At 33.7% G+C, this 15,434-nt stretch overlaps 3 protein-coding genes across 5 annotated transcripts; 1 reads left to right on the top strand and 2 right to left on the bottom strand.

The window, feature by feature from the left end:
- Positions 1-2,896: 2,896 nt before the first annotated feature.
- Positions 2,897-3,411, bottom strand: LOC108208277 (uncharacterized). Its single transcript, XM_017378795.2, has one exon. The coding sequence runs from the start codon at positions 3,321-3,323 to the stop codon at positions 3,096-3,098; it is 228 nt and encodes a 75-aa protein (XP_017234284.1). The 5' UTR covers positions 3,324-3,411; the 3' UTR covers positions 2,897-3,095.
- A 410-nt stretch (positions 3,412-3,821) lies between these two features.
- LOC108206196 (coatomer subunit epsilon-1) lies at positions 3,822-7,450 on the top strand. The gene is made up of 7 exons (XM_017376416.2): positions 3,822-4,091; positions 4,228-4,317; positions 5,108-5,259; positions 6,276-6,411; positions 6,486-6,641; positions 6,858-6,937; positions 7,134-7,450. Exons 1-7 carry the CDS (start codon positions 3,927-3,929, stop codon positions 7,225-7,227), a joined length of 873 nt encoding a protein of 290 aa, XP_017231905.1. The 5' UTR covers positions 3,822-3,926; the 3' UTR covers positions 7,228-7,450.
- A 1,136-nt stretch (positions 7,451-8,586) lies between these two features.
- On the bottom strand, positions 8,587-13,014 carry LOC108210020 (UDP-arabinose 4-epimerase 1). Of its 3 annotated transcripts, none has more exons than XM_017381253.2 (11): positions 12,841-13,014; positions 12,042-12,192; positions 11,656-11,780; positions 11,404-11,517; positions 11,203-11,310; positions 11,013-11,104; positions 10,198-10,339; positions 9,963-10,057; positions 9,537-9,666; positions 9,193-9,337; positions 8,587-9,029 (listed from the first exon to the last, which is right to left on the bottom strand). In XM_017381253.2, exons 2-11 carry the CDS (start codon positions 12,100-12,102, stop codon positions 8,806-8,808), a joined length of 1,236 nt encoding a protein of 411 aa, XP_017236742.1. In that variant the 5' UTR covers positions 12,103-12,192; positions 12,841-13,014; the 3' UTR covers positions 8,587-8,805. The 3 variants fall into 3 exon arrangements, with proteins under 3 accessions (XP_017236742.1, XP_017236743.1, XP_017236744.1); XM_017381254.2 differs by having other exon boundaries at positions 12,748-12,850; XM_017381255.2 differs by lacking the exon at positions 12,841-13,014 and adding an exon at positions 12,477-12,604.
- Between the last annotated feature and the right edge of the window lie 2,420 nt (positions 13,015-15,434).

The raw sequence follows: 15,434 nt of genomic DNA on the forward strand, positions 1-15,434 counted from the left end.
TTCATCTGTCCCATTTTAACTACTTTTTTAAAGAGATGCACGCAAACCAATTTTTATATTTATTGAGGTGTTTATTTGAATACTTTTACATAGCTACCCTTCATAAGATCAAACTAAACTACTATTTGTATTGCATAGAAAATATAGGCTGCATTAATGAGGGGTAAAATTGAAATTCACCTACCAAATAGTATATGAAAACAAGAAAAAGTCACTTATTTTGGTACAACAACCAAATTCTGAAAAAGCTGTTAAGATGAGACGGAGGGAGTAATTAATTATGCATTCACAAAAATTAGGAGTGTCTATATAAATAAGATATTTAATTAAGTATCTTTAAAAAATATGTGATTTTAGGGAAGAAGGAAACACTAAATTAAACTTTGAACGGATAGAACGTATTATAGAAATTAACGTGAAATGTGACATTTTATGACTTAAAAACACTATAATGTATTAAAACAAATATATCTTTAATCATAAATAATTTCTCACAAAATCTTCATACAACAACCTATATACGTGTTTTCACAACGTGGACAGTTGTTTAACTTAAGATAAGTGACTTCTTATTTAAAGTAAAGAAGTGGAAAATAAATTGATAATTACAAATTATTAAAACGTTTGGAAAAGAAATAGGATTTGTGAAAAAAATCTAATATTTTCAAATTCCAACTTTTTTCTCACGGTTTTTCAAAAGTACTTCTTACTTTTTTACACACGAATCGAAAAAACCGAAATAAACAGGGGGTAAAGACTTATTTGATAACAAGTGAATGAGAGGATTTATGGGATGTTAAGACTTTCATCATGTTAAGGTCATTTGATTTATGGGCTCAAAAATATTTCGTTTGTTGATTTTAGACACAGTAATTTAAGATACATAGACCATCTAACTCCAAAATTTATTTTGAATTTCTTTCTGTTAACATAAGTTTTATTTTTAATTTTTTTTTTTGAAAAATTTAAAATAAGATAAATTATATAACTATGCGTTCAATGAATTTAAAATGCGCAAACGAGCTTAACTAATTTGGAGCAACTCATAAGATATGTTTGAGGAATTATAAGCAAGTCTGTCGTCAACTAAGAGTTGACTTGTCTATATGAGAACTTACAAATAAATAGGACAATCATGTAAGATAATCATATAAGATGTATTCTCTCCCTCTCTTTCTAATTGTCATATTTCTATTTTTGTTGGTCGAATTGATTAATTTTTTATCAAAAATTATAAATCATTTTTTCATTATTTTAAAAAACTGAAAATTACATTTTAAAGTAAATTAAAAGTTATTTCTAATGACATTTTTTTTATTTTTTTACTTGATAAAATATTAATAAATTTCAGTCGAATTTTGGCACCGGCGCAAACCCAAATGTTACAACTAAAATGGGACGGAGGAGTGCTAGTCAGTAAAAACTGAAGCAAATTGTTCTAAGAATTATGAACACAGTAGAATTCGCTTGTTTTATTTATCTTCACACAAGAGTTACAAGAAGCACATGCATGCAATAACACAGCGCTAAAGATGAATGCTCACTCGATAAAAAACTACACGCACACATACACACACAATAAAAACAAGAAAACATAGCAGTCTAGAGGTCTGCCAGCGTCACACAAACATGCATGATAGTGATTCGTTGTCCTTAGTTTTTATTAGGAGTGGGTGTTAAGAAAGGAATAGGAGGGAAAGGGAAGGGGGGCAAATTGGAAATATCAGGAAGTGGAGGCAATGGAATTTGGGGAATTGGAAACTGTGGGATTGGAATTGGAGGGGGGAGTGGAAGTTGTGGAATGTCTGGGAGAGGGGGCACAAATGGAATTTGAGGAAGTGGAGGGACTAACATTGGAATATTTGGAAAGGGGAACAAGTCCTTGGCTTCACCCAAATCCATCTTTTCTTTATTATCACTTACATCCCCAGACTTTTTGTTTTCTTCATTTCCTACCCCTAGCTTTTGTTTTTCAACAAGTTGACGACTCTTTCCAACCATCACCATGCTCAACAGCAGCATAACGTACATGATCATCTTTAGAGAACCCATTTTTCAGAGTGTTTGAGAGAGTAATATATGTTATACTACTAGATTACTAGTACTATCTACGGTTCTTTATCGAGAAAGCAGGAATATATAGAGATATTTGTAGTACATTAAAAGCATTTTATAGATCATATAGAACGGTGTGCCATCATATTTACTGCATAAACCTCATTAATTTTACGTCTAGGGAATCTGCGTGACAATGAATGAAACATTGATTATGCTATGACAGTATATTAACATGTCTGTTCCTGAAGAGGCTAGTTAAGTTCTACGTGCGTGGCTTCACCTTGTGATGACAGACTAGTAGTAGTATTCACTACTGTGATCATCCTTGTTCAACCGCACTTGTGCTCTGGTATACAAATATCGAGATCAACTTGACGGACACAAAATCAAACATGACAACTAAAAAAGAATGGAGAGAGAGTAACAGTAGTATACTGTAACTCACCCCAATAGCTCAACTCAGTTCTGCGCTCCCCACAATCTTCATATGTGTTATTTCCTCCATCTAGCTTTTCTGGAAAGAAATTATCTCAAATTAGTTGAATCTTTTATTATTTCGATATGATCCAACAATCTTCAAAATTACTTCTGAATTTAATCATTTTCAATACAGATGTGGGAAATTTTTCAAACATTAAAAGCTTCTTGTGAAATTTGCAACGTTTGATTTTCAACTTCATTCAAACATATTTAAAAACATGTATTCTAATATTTTAAAACAATTGCAAATAAATTAATTATTGCACAATCGTTGGTAGATTTCCTTGACTACTAAAAACCCGATCTGATACTCTGATCCCTGATGATGAGGAGCGACAATTCCATCTTCCACTACTGGTAAGGATCTCAAATAGTAGTTCTCCATATTTTCCATTTAAAATTGATAATCCATCACACAAAACTAGTAGTATACACGCACAACCCACACACCAAAGACTCAAAGACAGTATATGATAAATACACAAAATGTATATTAAGACACAAGAATCCAATAATTAAACTAGCTAGCCGTAGGCTATTTGAACACCAAGCACAAATCAAACCATGTCTGATTTGTCAAAAGTTTTGAGATGGGTGGGTGGTGGTGAAGGATAGGAAGGCAGAGCTGTGGCATCGCTGCCGGGCGGGGGTGTCGGGACTCCGAAAACTTGAGCATTGTTGCGAACATCTTGACGGCCTTTAGCTCTTCCAAGAAAGTAACAACCAAATCCAAGAAGCAGAGAGAACAGAATCAGTGGCAGAGAGATCACTATAACCATACCCATTTCTAATACAATTTTGAGAGATAATGAATATAAAGGGTTAAGTAAACTGGAGTTGTGTTGTGTAATATGGGATTGAACTGAGAAGTGATCATGCGAGGAATGTATTTAAAGTACTCCAGAAATTCTAACGGTCACCTTAGTCTAACGTTAACTTTGCTCTTCTGAGTTGTCAAGCCTACAAGCGTACAACTGGCTATTTTGGAACCTACATCTTTAAACGGCCACTTCTCAGCAGCAGTAATTATGACAGCTGTTCAATTGTATACAGTTGTTTTGCCAGTTGTCACAGAGGATATATGACTGGGCCAAAAACCTGAGAAACTCGTGATGCTGTGGTCAAAATTTTACGATATCTAAAATATAATAGAAACGTATAAAATTTAATTGCGAAGAAATTTAAAATCTCATTTTATTTAATATTAAAATATATATAACTGCAAAATCACGTCACTTAAATTTAATTTTCGTTGAAGTTTTATTTGTCAGTTTTTTTTGTTGGAAATAAATGAGCATTTGTGTTCGATTTTAGATATGTGGAATATTCTGACGAAGTCGAAAACATATCTAGAGAGAAATAGAGGAGCTTGAGATCTGAATCGATCAATGGCGGCACCAGATCTTTTGTTCTCGGTGAGAAACAACTTCTACCTCGGCGCATACCAGTCCGCAATCAACAGCAGCTCCAATCTCCCCAATCTCTCCCCCGAAGAAGCTGTCGAGCGAGATTCTCTTGTTTACAGATCTTACATTGCTCAATCCAGCTACCAAGTATCATCTCTCTCTCCCTCTCCCTCTCTCTCGCTCCCTCTCCCTCCCTCCCTCCCTCTCTAGCGATTAAATTTTATTACAACCCCCCTGCAATTCCCTAATTTTGATCATATGTGTGGTTGATTGAAATCTACAGCTTGTGATCAGCGAGATCGATTCGTCTGCTGCTACGCCACTCCAGGCCGTTAAATTGCTGGCATTGTATCTCTCTGATCCTGGAAACAAGGTTTGCTTCTTTTTCTCTGTTTGTTTAATTGCTTCCGAGATATATTGTCCAATAAGAATTATCAATTTTTAATTAGCTTTGGTATTAATATTAGTCGATATTTAGTTTACTACTTCTGCATATGATATATGATATGTGTTGCAATTGAAATTATTTTTGCTGTTTGTATTGATTGGCATTGTCGTTATCGACATTGTTAATAGTGTAAAGTAGCTTAATATGACATGCATTGTGACTTGTGATTGTCATTATGTTGCTCGTGTAAGGATTGGCAGCAGCAAATATCAGTCTGCTGTTCTGCAAATAATTAACTTGGTTTTAGATCCATTGGGAATGTGATTGTGTTGTTTTATTCAGGACAGGCTTTAATATATGCAGAAAATTTTCACTATTCGGAAACTATTATATGAATGGAATTAGTAGACTTAGGATCATGTAGTGTTTTCGATGAATAATATTACTGCATTTGCTTTTCATAGCTATCTGTGCTTAAAAACTTTATTGCAAGAATGATTGTCATGAATGATCATAGATGAATGTAGTGGAAGGAAGGATAAAATACAGATGCAGTTTGGTAAGACAACATATTTATCCTCTATGGTGCAACACATATGTTTGACTTTATCTGTAAGCATGCTTGCACATGTTTATATTTGAACTACAGTATAGTGTTTTTAACTTTATGAGTTTATAATTTTAAAGGAAAGTCCATTGATTAACATGCATTTTACAATGTGGAGCTTATCCAAATACCTGCTTGTGGTTAGTTTTATCAGTATGTATTCTACAGGAAACTACAATCTCAAGCCTACATGAGTGGCTGTCAGATCCAGCAATTGGAAATAACCCCATCCTTCGGACCATTGCTGGGATCATATATATGCATGAGCAGGATTATAATGAAGCTCTGAAACACACACATGCTGGTGGAACAATGGAGTTGTGAGTTTTTTGCTTCTTCCATTGAATTATATTTTTTCAATATGCTTCCTCAAATATAAGCAAAAAAATTTCAGGGTGTAAACTGGATTTGGCTTGTTTTAATACCCATAACTCATGTTGAGAAAGCTTACTCTGAATGATATTAGTTTGTGGTTGCAAATATTTATATTTAATGCAGATATATGATTCTTTTGCTATGTTTTTTTTAGCTTTCATGTTGCCTACATTACTTTCTACAGTTATACTGATATAGTATATATTTTTATAAATCATTATCTTAATTTGCTTAGTTATAAATACATGTTCAAGCAAATGTCAAAAACATTGAAACAACTATAATGCATAAAAATTATAGATACCATATTATAAAAATATGAAAATAATTTGTGTATCACACGGGTTTTAAGCTTGTGTCTATTATGAACTGTTGAAGTCATTAGTATTGAGTGGTGATATAGATGTATGTTTACATGTTTTGGTTAACTTATGATATGAAATCAGAATACAGTAAACTGTTGACTTTATTTGCTTAAGATTTCACGAAGTTGTTTTGCTTTTTGGATGTGAACTATTATTAATTTATGACGTGGAGAAGCTCTAGGTATGTGTCGGCCCATAAATTATTTTGCAAAGAAAATATCAAGCATGGGGCTTACTTTCTGAGTTACTGATGCTAACCTTTTTGGAAGGCAAATATATAAAAAAACTACATATTGTTACTCTATGATGATATAGTCCAAGCAAAAACCCTCAATTTTTACACTTGGGGAAATGATTGCTTTATCTATATTGTTCTTTGCTAATTGAATGATTGTATTTACTCTGTAATATGGTTATATATTTTGATATGTTTGACATCGCAGTATGCTTCTTTCATCTATGTTTGTGCTTATTTGGCAACTCTGTTCCACATATTTCAGGTGGCTAAATTTATTCAGGATTAGAAACTGATTTAAATATTTGGTTTTGTAGTTTCTTCAATTAATTTATAGTCCTTTACCGATTACATTTTGCAGGCATGCTTTAAATGTTCAGATATTTCTTAAGATGCACCGATCAGATTATGCAGAGAAGCAACTGAGGATTATGCAACAGATTGACGAGGACCATACATTAACCCAACTTGCAAATGCATGGATAAATCTGGCTGTGGTAAGTAATCATTTTGTATATTATATATGTAGGAGGTGGTCAGTATCTTTGATAAGTTGTTTCTTGCAAGTCAGGGTGGCTCAAAGATTCAAGAGGCATATCTCATATTTCAAGATTTCTCAGAGAAGTACCAGATGACTAGTTTGATTCTGAATGGGAAGGCTGTTTGCAGCATGCACATGGGAAATTTTGATGAAGCTGAATCATTATTGCTCGAAGCACTAAACAAGGCAAATGTTTTATTAATTTATTATTTTCTGAATTTTTCATGCCTTTCTTTTCGAGCTGCCATTCTCGATTCCTGAGGCGTATATTCTTCTTTGATAATTATTTCTAGATTACAACCCTACCAATCTCATTTTTGGCAGTTTTTCAGTTGATCTGTACTAGGTTTACTGTCCTTAATATTTCCCTCTGTATGTCCATGCTTTCTGTGGTTGGTGCAGGACACAAAGGATCCAGAAACACTGGCTAATATGGTTGTGTGTTGTCTTCATCTTGGGAAACCCTCTTCACGTTATCTAAGGTAATCAGAATTGCCGAAACCTTTTGTTTGTTTAGCATTGTGCACATACATTATAGCATGTGGTTCGATATTGGTAACATAAATGTAGACCATGGAAGTTCTATTTTTCTTATGTTTGAGCGGCTCAAAACTGCACTTGTCAAATGCAAGACTGTGTCTGAAGAAATAATTGCATAATCTGATTTTGCTCTTGCAGCCAATTGAAACTTTCACATGCAGACCATATGCTCATTAAACGTATATCTGCTGGTGAGGAAGCTTTTGATAGAGCAGTTCAGACGTTTGCTTAACGTTGGGTGAGAGATCTGACAAATCAACTGGAACAGTACATGATTAAGAAAAGAATAACAGAACCTTTTGCCTGCACCATTGACTACTCTAGTTTGTACTTGATGCTGAGTTATTTTCCCCAAATACTTGGAGGAAAATTGCTTTGAATTCAAGAACTTGTGTGGTATACTGGATTCACTGTCCTTGACCTACATAATGGCTCTTACATTTTCATTTGAACTAGTTTACTAGTTTGGCTCATCAAACATTCTCTGCTATCTTCTGTTTTATTTTAGAAAATGTGTCCACCTACTTATGATATGGAATGAAATAGGAATTAAAACAGATTCAAATTGTAGGAATTATGCGCGTCAATTTACTGGCTTAGGGAACAGTGAGCTGAAGTGTGCAAGCTAATTTCATTTTAAATGAATATTCAATAGAAGACGGAGTAGAGTTGCCAGCACAAATCGATTACGGTGGTCTGGTGTGGCTGGTCTTGTAAAAGTTTCGGGTCTGACTATGCTAGCCTCGTATGACTTTTTTTTTTCCCCCTTGGGCCTTGATAAGCCTAAGGATACTCATTAGTTATGACTTAAAAATAAGTTTTGGTCTGGTGCGGCTGGTCTTGTAAAAGCTTCGGGTCTGAGTCGTCTGACTATGCTAGCCTCGTATGACTTTTTTTAGAATCGAACCCAGACCTTGGGGACGACAAACGGATAGTTCTACTACTGAGTTACTCTCAACCCATTAGCCTCGTATGATTTAAAAATAAGTTTTGTGAAGCTGTCCCACCCACTAGTCGTATACGAAGGCAGACTAGATTTATTTAATTATAATTTGTTAAGCAACAAGAATTATAAATATCAAAAAATACACAACTAACCTACTACAAACAATTTTAAAATCTTCCTTGAAGAGTTGAAGTTATGAATAATAGATGAAAGCGTAATTATTTTTTTTCCAGAACTGAAAGCATACTTGATAGTGTTATTATCTAATGGCAAAAATACAAACTACACTACTGTTTCGAAAGCTGGCCCTCAAGCATCCCCTGCTCTCTCTAATTATTAATTTTCTACTTTTAGAAAAGAGTTAATTAATTGCACAGATTAAAATATCATCTCTTCCTCGGCCTTCATAGAATCTTAAATCCTCATCTTTAAACGAAAAGAATAGCTCAACTTCAAGACAGTATCAGTTGCCCTAACAAGGGATGCGAACTAAGGTCCAGTCCAAAGTTTATGGATCAACAAAAATTAGAAAGACCTAAGAATGAATCAAATACTGGCATTGAAGCTCCACCAGGATAAAGAAAAAACCGCCAACGTACTTGGCAAAAAAAAAAAAAAAACTATGTTAATTAAGGGAAAATGATGTAAATTAATCATACCAAACTGGCATTATTATTTAAATAGGGTGTTACATTATCATAATCGAAGGCTACTTCCTAAAACACTACCTGTATAACAACGTAACATACTTTAATAAATATGTGAGCATGTCAAAACCCCTCTACCATAAGTAATTTAGAACTGGGCAAAATCATACACTGGGTGGGTATCCAACTAATCTTCCACTATAACTGTACTGTGGGTTTATGAATTGTAACCATTAAGATGAGACTTTTGCCATCTCCAAGCCACCTGCAGACTTTCTTGGAGGTTAGTGTATTGAGCGGTCCAGTTAAGCTCACGCAAGATTTTTGTGGGGTCGGCTAACACTTCAGCATAGTCACCAGGCCGGCGATCAAGAAAGTCAACTTTGATAGTTACCCCAGTCGCCTTTTTACAAGCCTCAACAAACTCCTTTACAGATCTACCTGATTATAGGATGCCGGATAACAAGTTTCAAAATTTGTTTATTTATGTAATGTAATTCCAAATTTGTTGTTTGTTTGCTTTTGTGAATGACTGTACTTAAGAAACTTCAGATGCGGTGACTTGTTAGAGTGCAAAAACTATCTTTAAGCAATGTAAACTTACCTCTTCCAGTTCCAACATTGTAGATTCCAACTTTTCCAGGCATTGCTTTCTCAAGGGCTTTAACATGAGCATCAACAAGATCAGTAACATCAATGTAGTCACGTATGCAAGTTCCGTCTGCAGTTTTATAATCTGTTCCTCTAACCTGAGTGTCCACAGAAAACAAATTAGTTAATGCCAAGTACAAAGTAGTATATAGATATACTAGCCTATTAAACACACAAGCAAGGTCGACATATATCTCCTTCTCCATTCACAATCTATTTAAAGTACAGATTGCTTATCTTAGTCCTGCAGAATTGCATACAAGGAAACCAAGGGATTAAAAAATTGATGGTAGATACCTTAAGGCCGGGAATGATTCCTCGAGCTGCATCAAAGCAAGCACCTGATATTCGTCCGTGCTCACGTAGTTCTGGTCTTGGAGCTTCTCCAAGTCTTCCCTCTGGGTCTGAACCAATTACATTGAAGTATCTGAAATTCAAGAAAGAATGTAATGAGCATAATCTTTGACTCATATCTTTTTAGTAGCATTAATAGAATGGGCAAAACTCCAACACACTTAAAAACCACATACTGAAATACTGTATGGTGGATACATATCAAATAAACTTAGCAGCCCTCTGCAAACAGAATTTTTAGTCTATATAATTAATACCAGTAATGGTGGATTTTGGCCAATTTTTTTTAATCAAATAAAATGCTTGCAACCGCCATTTGCGATAAACGAAAGAGAGATTTTAAACATAACAAGCTATACACGAATTTACCTCAAAATCATAACAGCCATGTTCGAGTTTGTATGGAAATCCAGAATAATATCTTCAGCCATCTTCTTAGCTTTCCCATATGGATTAATAGGAACCTGCAGCATGCAAAAGAAAATTAGGATGTAGTATCTTACCAGTGCAATTGAATTAAGTTCCCTATATACACTTGCAATTGTAAAAGCATAATAGGAGTATTGTTGGTGAGGATAGATAACTGATAAGTGCAGCAACTCACCTGAGGGGTTTCTTCTGTAATAGGCATCTTTTCAGGCTCCCCGTATGTTGCACATGTACTTGAATATATTAGAGTGCCAACACCATGTGCTGCCATAGCCTCCAACACCACTAGGGTATTTGATGTGATATTGTGATAGTACCTTCATGTTTAAATAGATAAGTTAATAATAGAGTGTAAAACAACATGTATCAATATTACACCTTCATACACTGAAGAGAGCTAGTAGTTAGATTAAAGCACTATGATAAAAGAAGACATGAAAAAACTAATGAGAACGAAAGAATGCGAGTGAGTAAAGGCTGTAAAGATGGATTTATTTTTTAAGAGCAATTTTTTTGATAATGTGGTCAGATAAATTATATTGGAACTGGCTAGGTTGAAAATGCAATGATCCTGCTATAAATTTTGTAGACTTTGCATGGTTGGGAGTTTCCTTTCTTTTTTTTTTTCCCCAAAGGGGGAGTTGTTTATTGTAAATTTCTACTGTGAATCTAAGAACTCAATTGGGTTTTTTACTTTTTCTTAATCTAATTCTTGTGCTGCAGACAAATTTATATATAAATCTTATATTATGAATTACTGAAGTTGAGGTCATAGCACATATAAGCTGTGCAATATACAGAGCCTTTAAGCCTCTACATATTAAAGTAATTCTTTATCGAATTTAACTATTGTCAAATGTTTACAACAAATTTTAAACAATGCAGGGAGTCTGCCATACAAGTTTTCCCACAAAAAAAAGGGTTAAGATCAGAAGCAGAAAGTTGCATTAAAACTATGGGCAAGACTTGTTTTAAATTACATTTACTTACCTCAAAGGATCAAGGGTACTCTCTCCAACATATGCCACAGCTGCAAAATGCATCACAGCATCAAAAGCGTTTTCTGAAAATATTTTGTTCACCTAATATGTTGTTAAGGAAACAAGAGAGATACATGCATATATCAGGCTTATTCACGACAATTAGTAGTTCAGTAATTTATGCTAAGGAATAAGGATACAGCTTTCGCATCCCCCAGGTCAGCATATATAAATTGAAGTCTGTTAGGTTCAGGGAACAGTCCTTGTAGAACTTTGACAGCGCCAAGATTTCCACGAGAGAGATTGTCCTGTTGGAAAAGCAAATAAATTTCTCTAACAATCATTTTCACATATGTACACATGCAATGCAAAATTTTAGTATAGAGTTAGAAGACACAAACCACTATAGTCACGCGATAAGAATCTTTCAAAAGCCGCAGAACAGCATGAGAACCAATATAACCAGCTCCTCCTGTTACTAGAACGTGTGTAATCCCTGGTTCATGACGCGAGAACTTGGGAGGAAGAAGGAAAAAAGGAAAACAATTATCAGATGCGAAAAGCAGATGTAGACCAATTTATAGAAACCCCGACCGAGGTTTAACATATCAAACATAGAAAGTACTGCCTGCATAGAGAGATCAGGGAGTTACCGCGCTTGGAGTGTTAAAAGTTGGAGATTGTTTGAGCACGAGAATGCAAAATGCTGTTAAGGAGGCGGCCAAAAGAATTTTTCCTACATAACTGCTTTTCTTCTTCGGATCCACGAAATCCATGCCTACAAGCAATGAATGAGACTCAAATTCAATCTCCAATTAAACCACAACTTGCAGCTGTTTCTAAAGTGGACATACTACAATTAAAACAGATAAACATGACTAACTGAAAATTTCCTAAAATACAAGTCAAGTGCAAAGGGAAACCGAAGCATATGATTCAATCATTAATATAGAAGAAAGTAATAGACTAATTTTTCGTATGGGAAGAAGCTATTAAACAAAGACCTGATGTAAGAAACAAAATCGCAATTGTCAATTACCTCCTAAAGACATGGATCTGTTAGTTCTTGCCTGACTTCTAGACCTATTAAAATTTAGCATTTGCAGAATAAATGCTAATTTTAAGAGTAAAAAGGACAGTCTTTGAAATCAATGACAAAGACGCCTTCTTGACTGCAAAATTGATGTAACCTGATGCAGTAAACGAAGAACAAATAATTAGTAAAACTACGAACAAAAAGAAGAAAGTTAGTCAGGAAACACTGGAAATCTTACAAACAAGAAATGGAGCCTATAACAAGTGGAAGAGGTAAAACATTAGAATTTCAAAATTCCAAGTATTAGCAAAAACACAAACAGCCCACCAAAAATAATTCAACATAAAGCAAGCCCAGATAGACAAAATATCATAATTTGTTATACTAATTACAATGGCATGCAAATCAGAATTGCAAGAAAGAGTTTTAAGCAATCACCAGTACTATAAGGCCATCAAACATCAAATTATGTATGTTATATATCATAATAAAGAAATTCAGCAAAAGCCCATTCTGAACTTGAAGAACAAAAACAACAAAAAAAGCACTATTCGAGATCTAATAACAGTATCATACACATAAAAAGAAAAAAATCAAACTTTAAGAAGAAAGAGAAAAGGACCCAATTAGAGTATAAAAACCAAGAAAGCATAAAAAATTACAAACAACAATTCTTGATACAAATACACAAGAATTCAAGAAAAATTACATGCAAAGAAACATAAAATCAGCTCCTCAACATTGATCAACACAATGCAAATAATACGCTGGAGAGAAAAACAAGAAGAAGGACAGAAAGTACCTGTAAACACAGAGGCAAAGAAGGTGGAGGGGGCGTTTAAATCGGTTAAAAAGAGGGGCAGGTGCAAAAGGGTATGTATAGAACATGTATGTATAGGTGGGCATCAAGAAAGAAGACTTTGAATACAAAAAGATTGAATTTTTAGCACACCCCACCACGATTAATTGGTGATTTGAGAAAAAGAAAGAGGTTTTGGAGTGTTGTTTATACGTTTTAGAGTTCTACTGCTACTTTACCTCATAAATTCTATTTATTGTTTTTACTTCACTGTTTCTTTCTCAAAAAAGTTGAAAATATTTTAAACAATTTTATTTATAAATTTTGAGATATCTAATGTTTATTCATTAATACAGATAATACAGATACAGATACAGATACAGTTGGTATTTAAAAGATTTTATTATGCATGTCATCTTGATTATCACAGTTAACACAAACTTAAGTAATAAAATTATAAAATACATATTTACTTTATTCCTAACAATTTTTATAGGAGAAAGCCAGAAAGGGGTGCAATAAAATAAGATAAAGACTGCAAAGAAAGAGCAAAAATACGTGCGTAAATTCCTGGGTAATCATCAGAGGCGGATCTTAGAAGGGGCAAGAGGGGGCAACTGACCCCCTTAAATTTTAATTTTTTTAACATTATACATAATTTTGGGTCGTAAAATTGAAATTGACCCCCCTTAATTTTTTTGTGACCCTTTTTAATTTTTTTTTAAAAAAATTGACCTCCCTTAACTTCATAGTCAGATCTGACACTGGTAATCATATTGTAGAGCGTGAAAAGGCCACAGAGAGAGGAGACGATTCGGCAATAAATTAGTAAGAAATCGGTAGTTGCACTATTAAATATAATAGGAGTATAATATTAGATGGATCAAAGATTGCTACGTGATATAATTTCACGGGAAAATGAAAATTATTAAATTTAAAATTTTAATATAAATACCAGATACAGGTCTGCCGTAAAGAATTCTTCCAATAACCCCGAGCTCGATCTTTTCAAAAAAGCACGTACAGTACTGTAAAAAGCGGGAATCGGACTTGATCGGTAAAGTTGCGGAATAAGGATTAATCGGAGATTAATTGAATTGATCGGGGATTAATCGGATTGATTGGTGATTAATCGGAGATTTAATCAGTTCTGCGAGTTACGAAACAAGAATTAATCGTGATTAATCACCGATTTTTAGAACAGAAGATACAGGATAAGATAGCATCCCTTAAAATATTTTTAGTGATAGTTGGATTCGGAATAATTGCCATCTAATATAAAATATACGTGCGTGCATGTTTGTACCATTGTACATGACTGTACCTATGACTATAATTCTATACGGTGAGATGCTATTTTGTGCAACTTTGCTACCAATAATGAGCTACCTCTACTAAACTAGTCCGAAGAGGTTGAGAGCAGCAATATTTGTCAAAGAGAAATGCATTCACATGCGGCTCTACTGTATCATGGTTGGCCTGTTCCTCACTTTCCAATTTTATATAAATTATTATTAAAATTCTAAGAGAAGCGTTGGATTTCCAAATTTTTAACTCACATAATAGATAAGTGGCTTGTTTTAATTTGTGGACACGTTTTTATATATAGTTATATATACTATTTTTATATATATTGTTTTGAAAAGGAAACTAAAAAGTTTATATATAAATAGTTATATTTATAAATCAGTTGATCATTTTTATAAAAGAAAACAACTAAAATTGGGGGAAAAAAAAATATACGCGGTTCTACTGTATCAACTATTTCAACCTGCGGCTCTACTATATCATGAAATCAATTAATTTTCATATTGAAATAGTTACAATTAAGATTGCACGATGTTTTTGAAAAAAATATTATGTATCTCAAATATTTTTGGAAAAACCTTTTCAATGCGTTTAGTCTCATAAATTTCACTTTTTGGTGAAAATTTTGTTTACACCTTTTTGGGGTCGGTCGAAATTATATGGACTGCGAAGACTTGAACATGAAACGTGCACAGTTTGGCAGGAGCAGGAACAAGGGGTGTCGGCCGTCGGCTGCCGCGTAAGTAGCGAATAACAGTGAAAGAATCATTTCAAAATATATTTGGGACATTTTTAATTTAAATAGGATGGATTGGAACGGTGAAATAAATGAAAATTATGTATATATTTTTGTTCTTCTCAAATATAATTCAAATTTCCGATCATTTTAACTGAACGCAACCATGACATATACCGTCTCATACAATATAATATCACTTCTAAGTTTTGAAAGACAAAACAGTTTTCTTTTCATATAATTTTTTTAGCTTCCTTTTCAAAACGCAAGATATTATTTATTTCATCTTAAGTTATGTGTATAAATCAAAAGACGCTTGTATAAAATAGGAAGAATATTAAATTTTAGTTCAGAAACATAAAAATAGAGAAAATTTGTAGATATTATGAGAATTTTCTATATTAAAATAACGAGTACTCCTCTGAAATTTTAAAAATAAGATATTCGTTGATACTAATATTATTCAAACATTTTAAGGCATTCTCTCTATTCTTGAAAGTAGCCGTCTCTGTAATCTGAGGGGCTTCCATCGGCTTTTACCGGTGGAAAGCCC

This window comes from Daucus carota, chromosome 2, assembly GCF_001625215.2.
Source record: "Daucus carota subsp. sativus chromosome 2, DH1 v3.0, whole genome shotgun sequence".
NCBI lineage: Eukaryota > Viridiplantae > Streptophyta > Magnoliopsida > Apiales > Apiaceae > Daucus > Daucus carota.

What these genes read in the sequence shown, in the direction of transcription:
- LOC108208277 (XM_017378795.2), bottom strand. Translation starts at nt 3,323, where the DNA reads ATGGGTATGGTTATAGTGATCTCTCTGCCACTGATTCTGTTCTCTCTG.
- LOC108206196 (XM_017376416.2), top strand. Translation starts at nt 3,927, where the DNA reads ATGGCGGCACCAGATCTTTTGTTCTCGGTGAGAAACAACTTCTACCTC. An exon ending in TTGCTCAATCCAGCTACCAA is followed by an intron (nt 4,092 to 4,227) that starts GTATCATCTCTC and finishes TGAAATCTACAG; the next exon opens with CTTGTGATCAGCGAGATCGA. An exon ending in TGCTCGAAGCACTAAACAAG is followed by an intron (nt 6,642 to 6,857) that starts GCAAATGTTTTA and finishes TGGTTGGTGCAG; the next exon opens with GACACAAAGGATCCAGAAAC.
- LOC108210020 (XM_017381253.2), bottom strand. Translation starts at nt 12,102, where the DNA reads ATGCTAAATTTTAATAGGTCTAGAAGTCAGGCAAGAACTAACAGATCC. An exon ending in CTTTTAACACTCCAAGCGCG is followed by an intron (nt 11,518 to 11,655) that starts GTAACTCCCTGA and finishes CTTCCTCCCAAG; the next exon opens with TTCTCGCGTCATGAACCAGG. An exon ending in CAATGTTGGAACTGGAAGAG is followed by an intron (nt 9,030 to 9,192) that starts GTAAGTTTACAT and finishes TCCTATAATCAG; the next exon opens with GTAGATCTGTAAAGGAGTTT.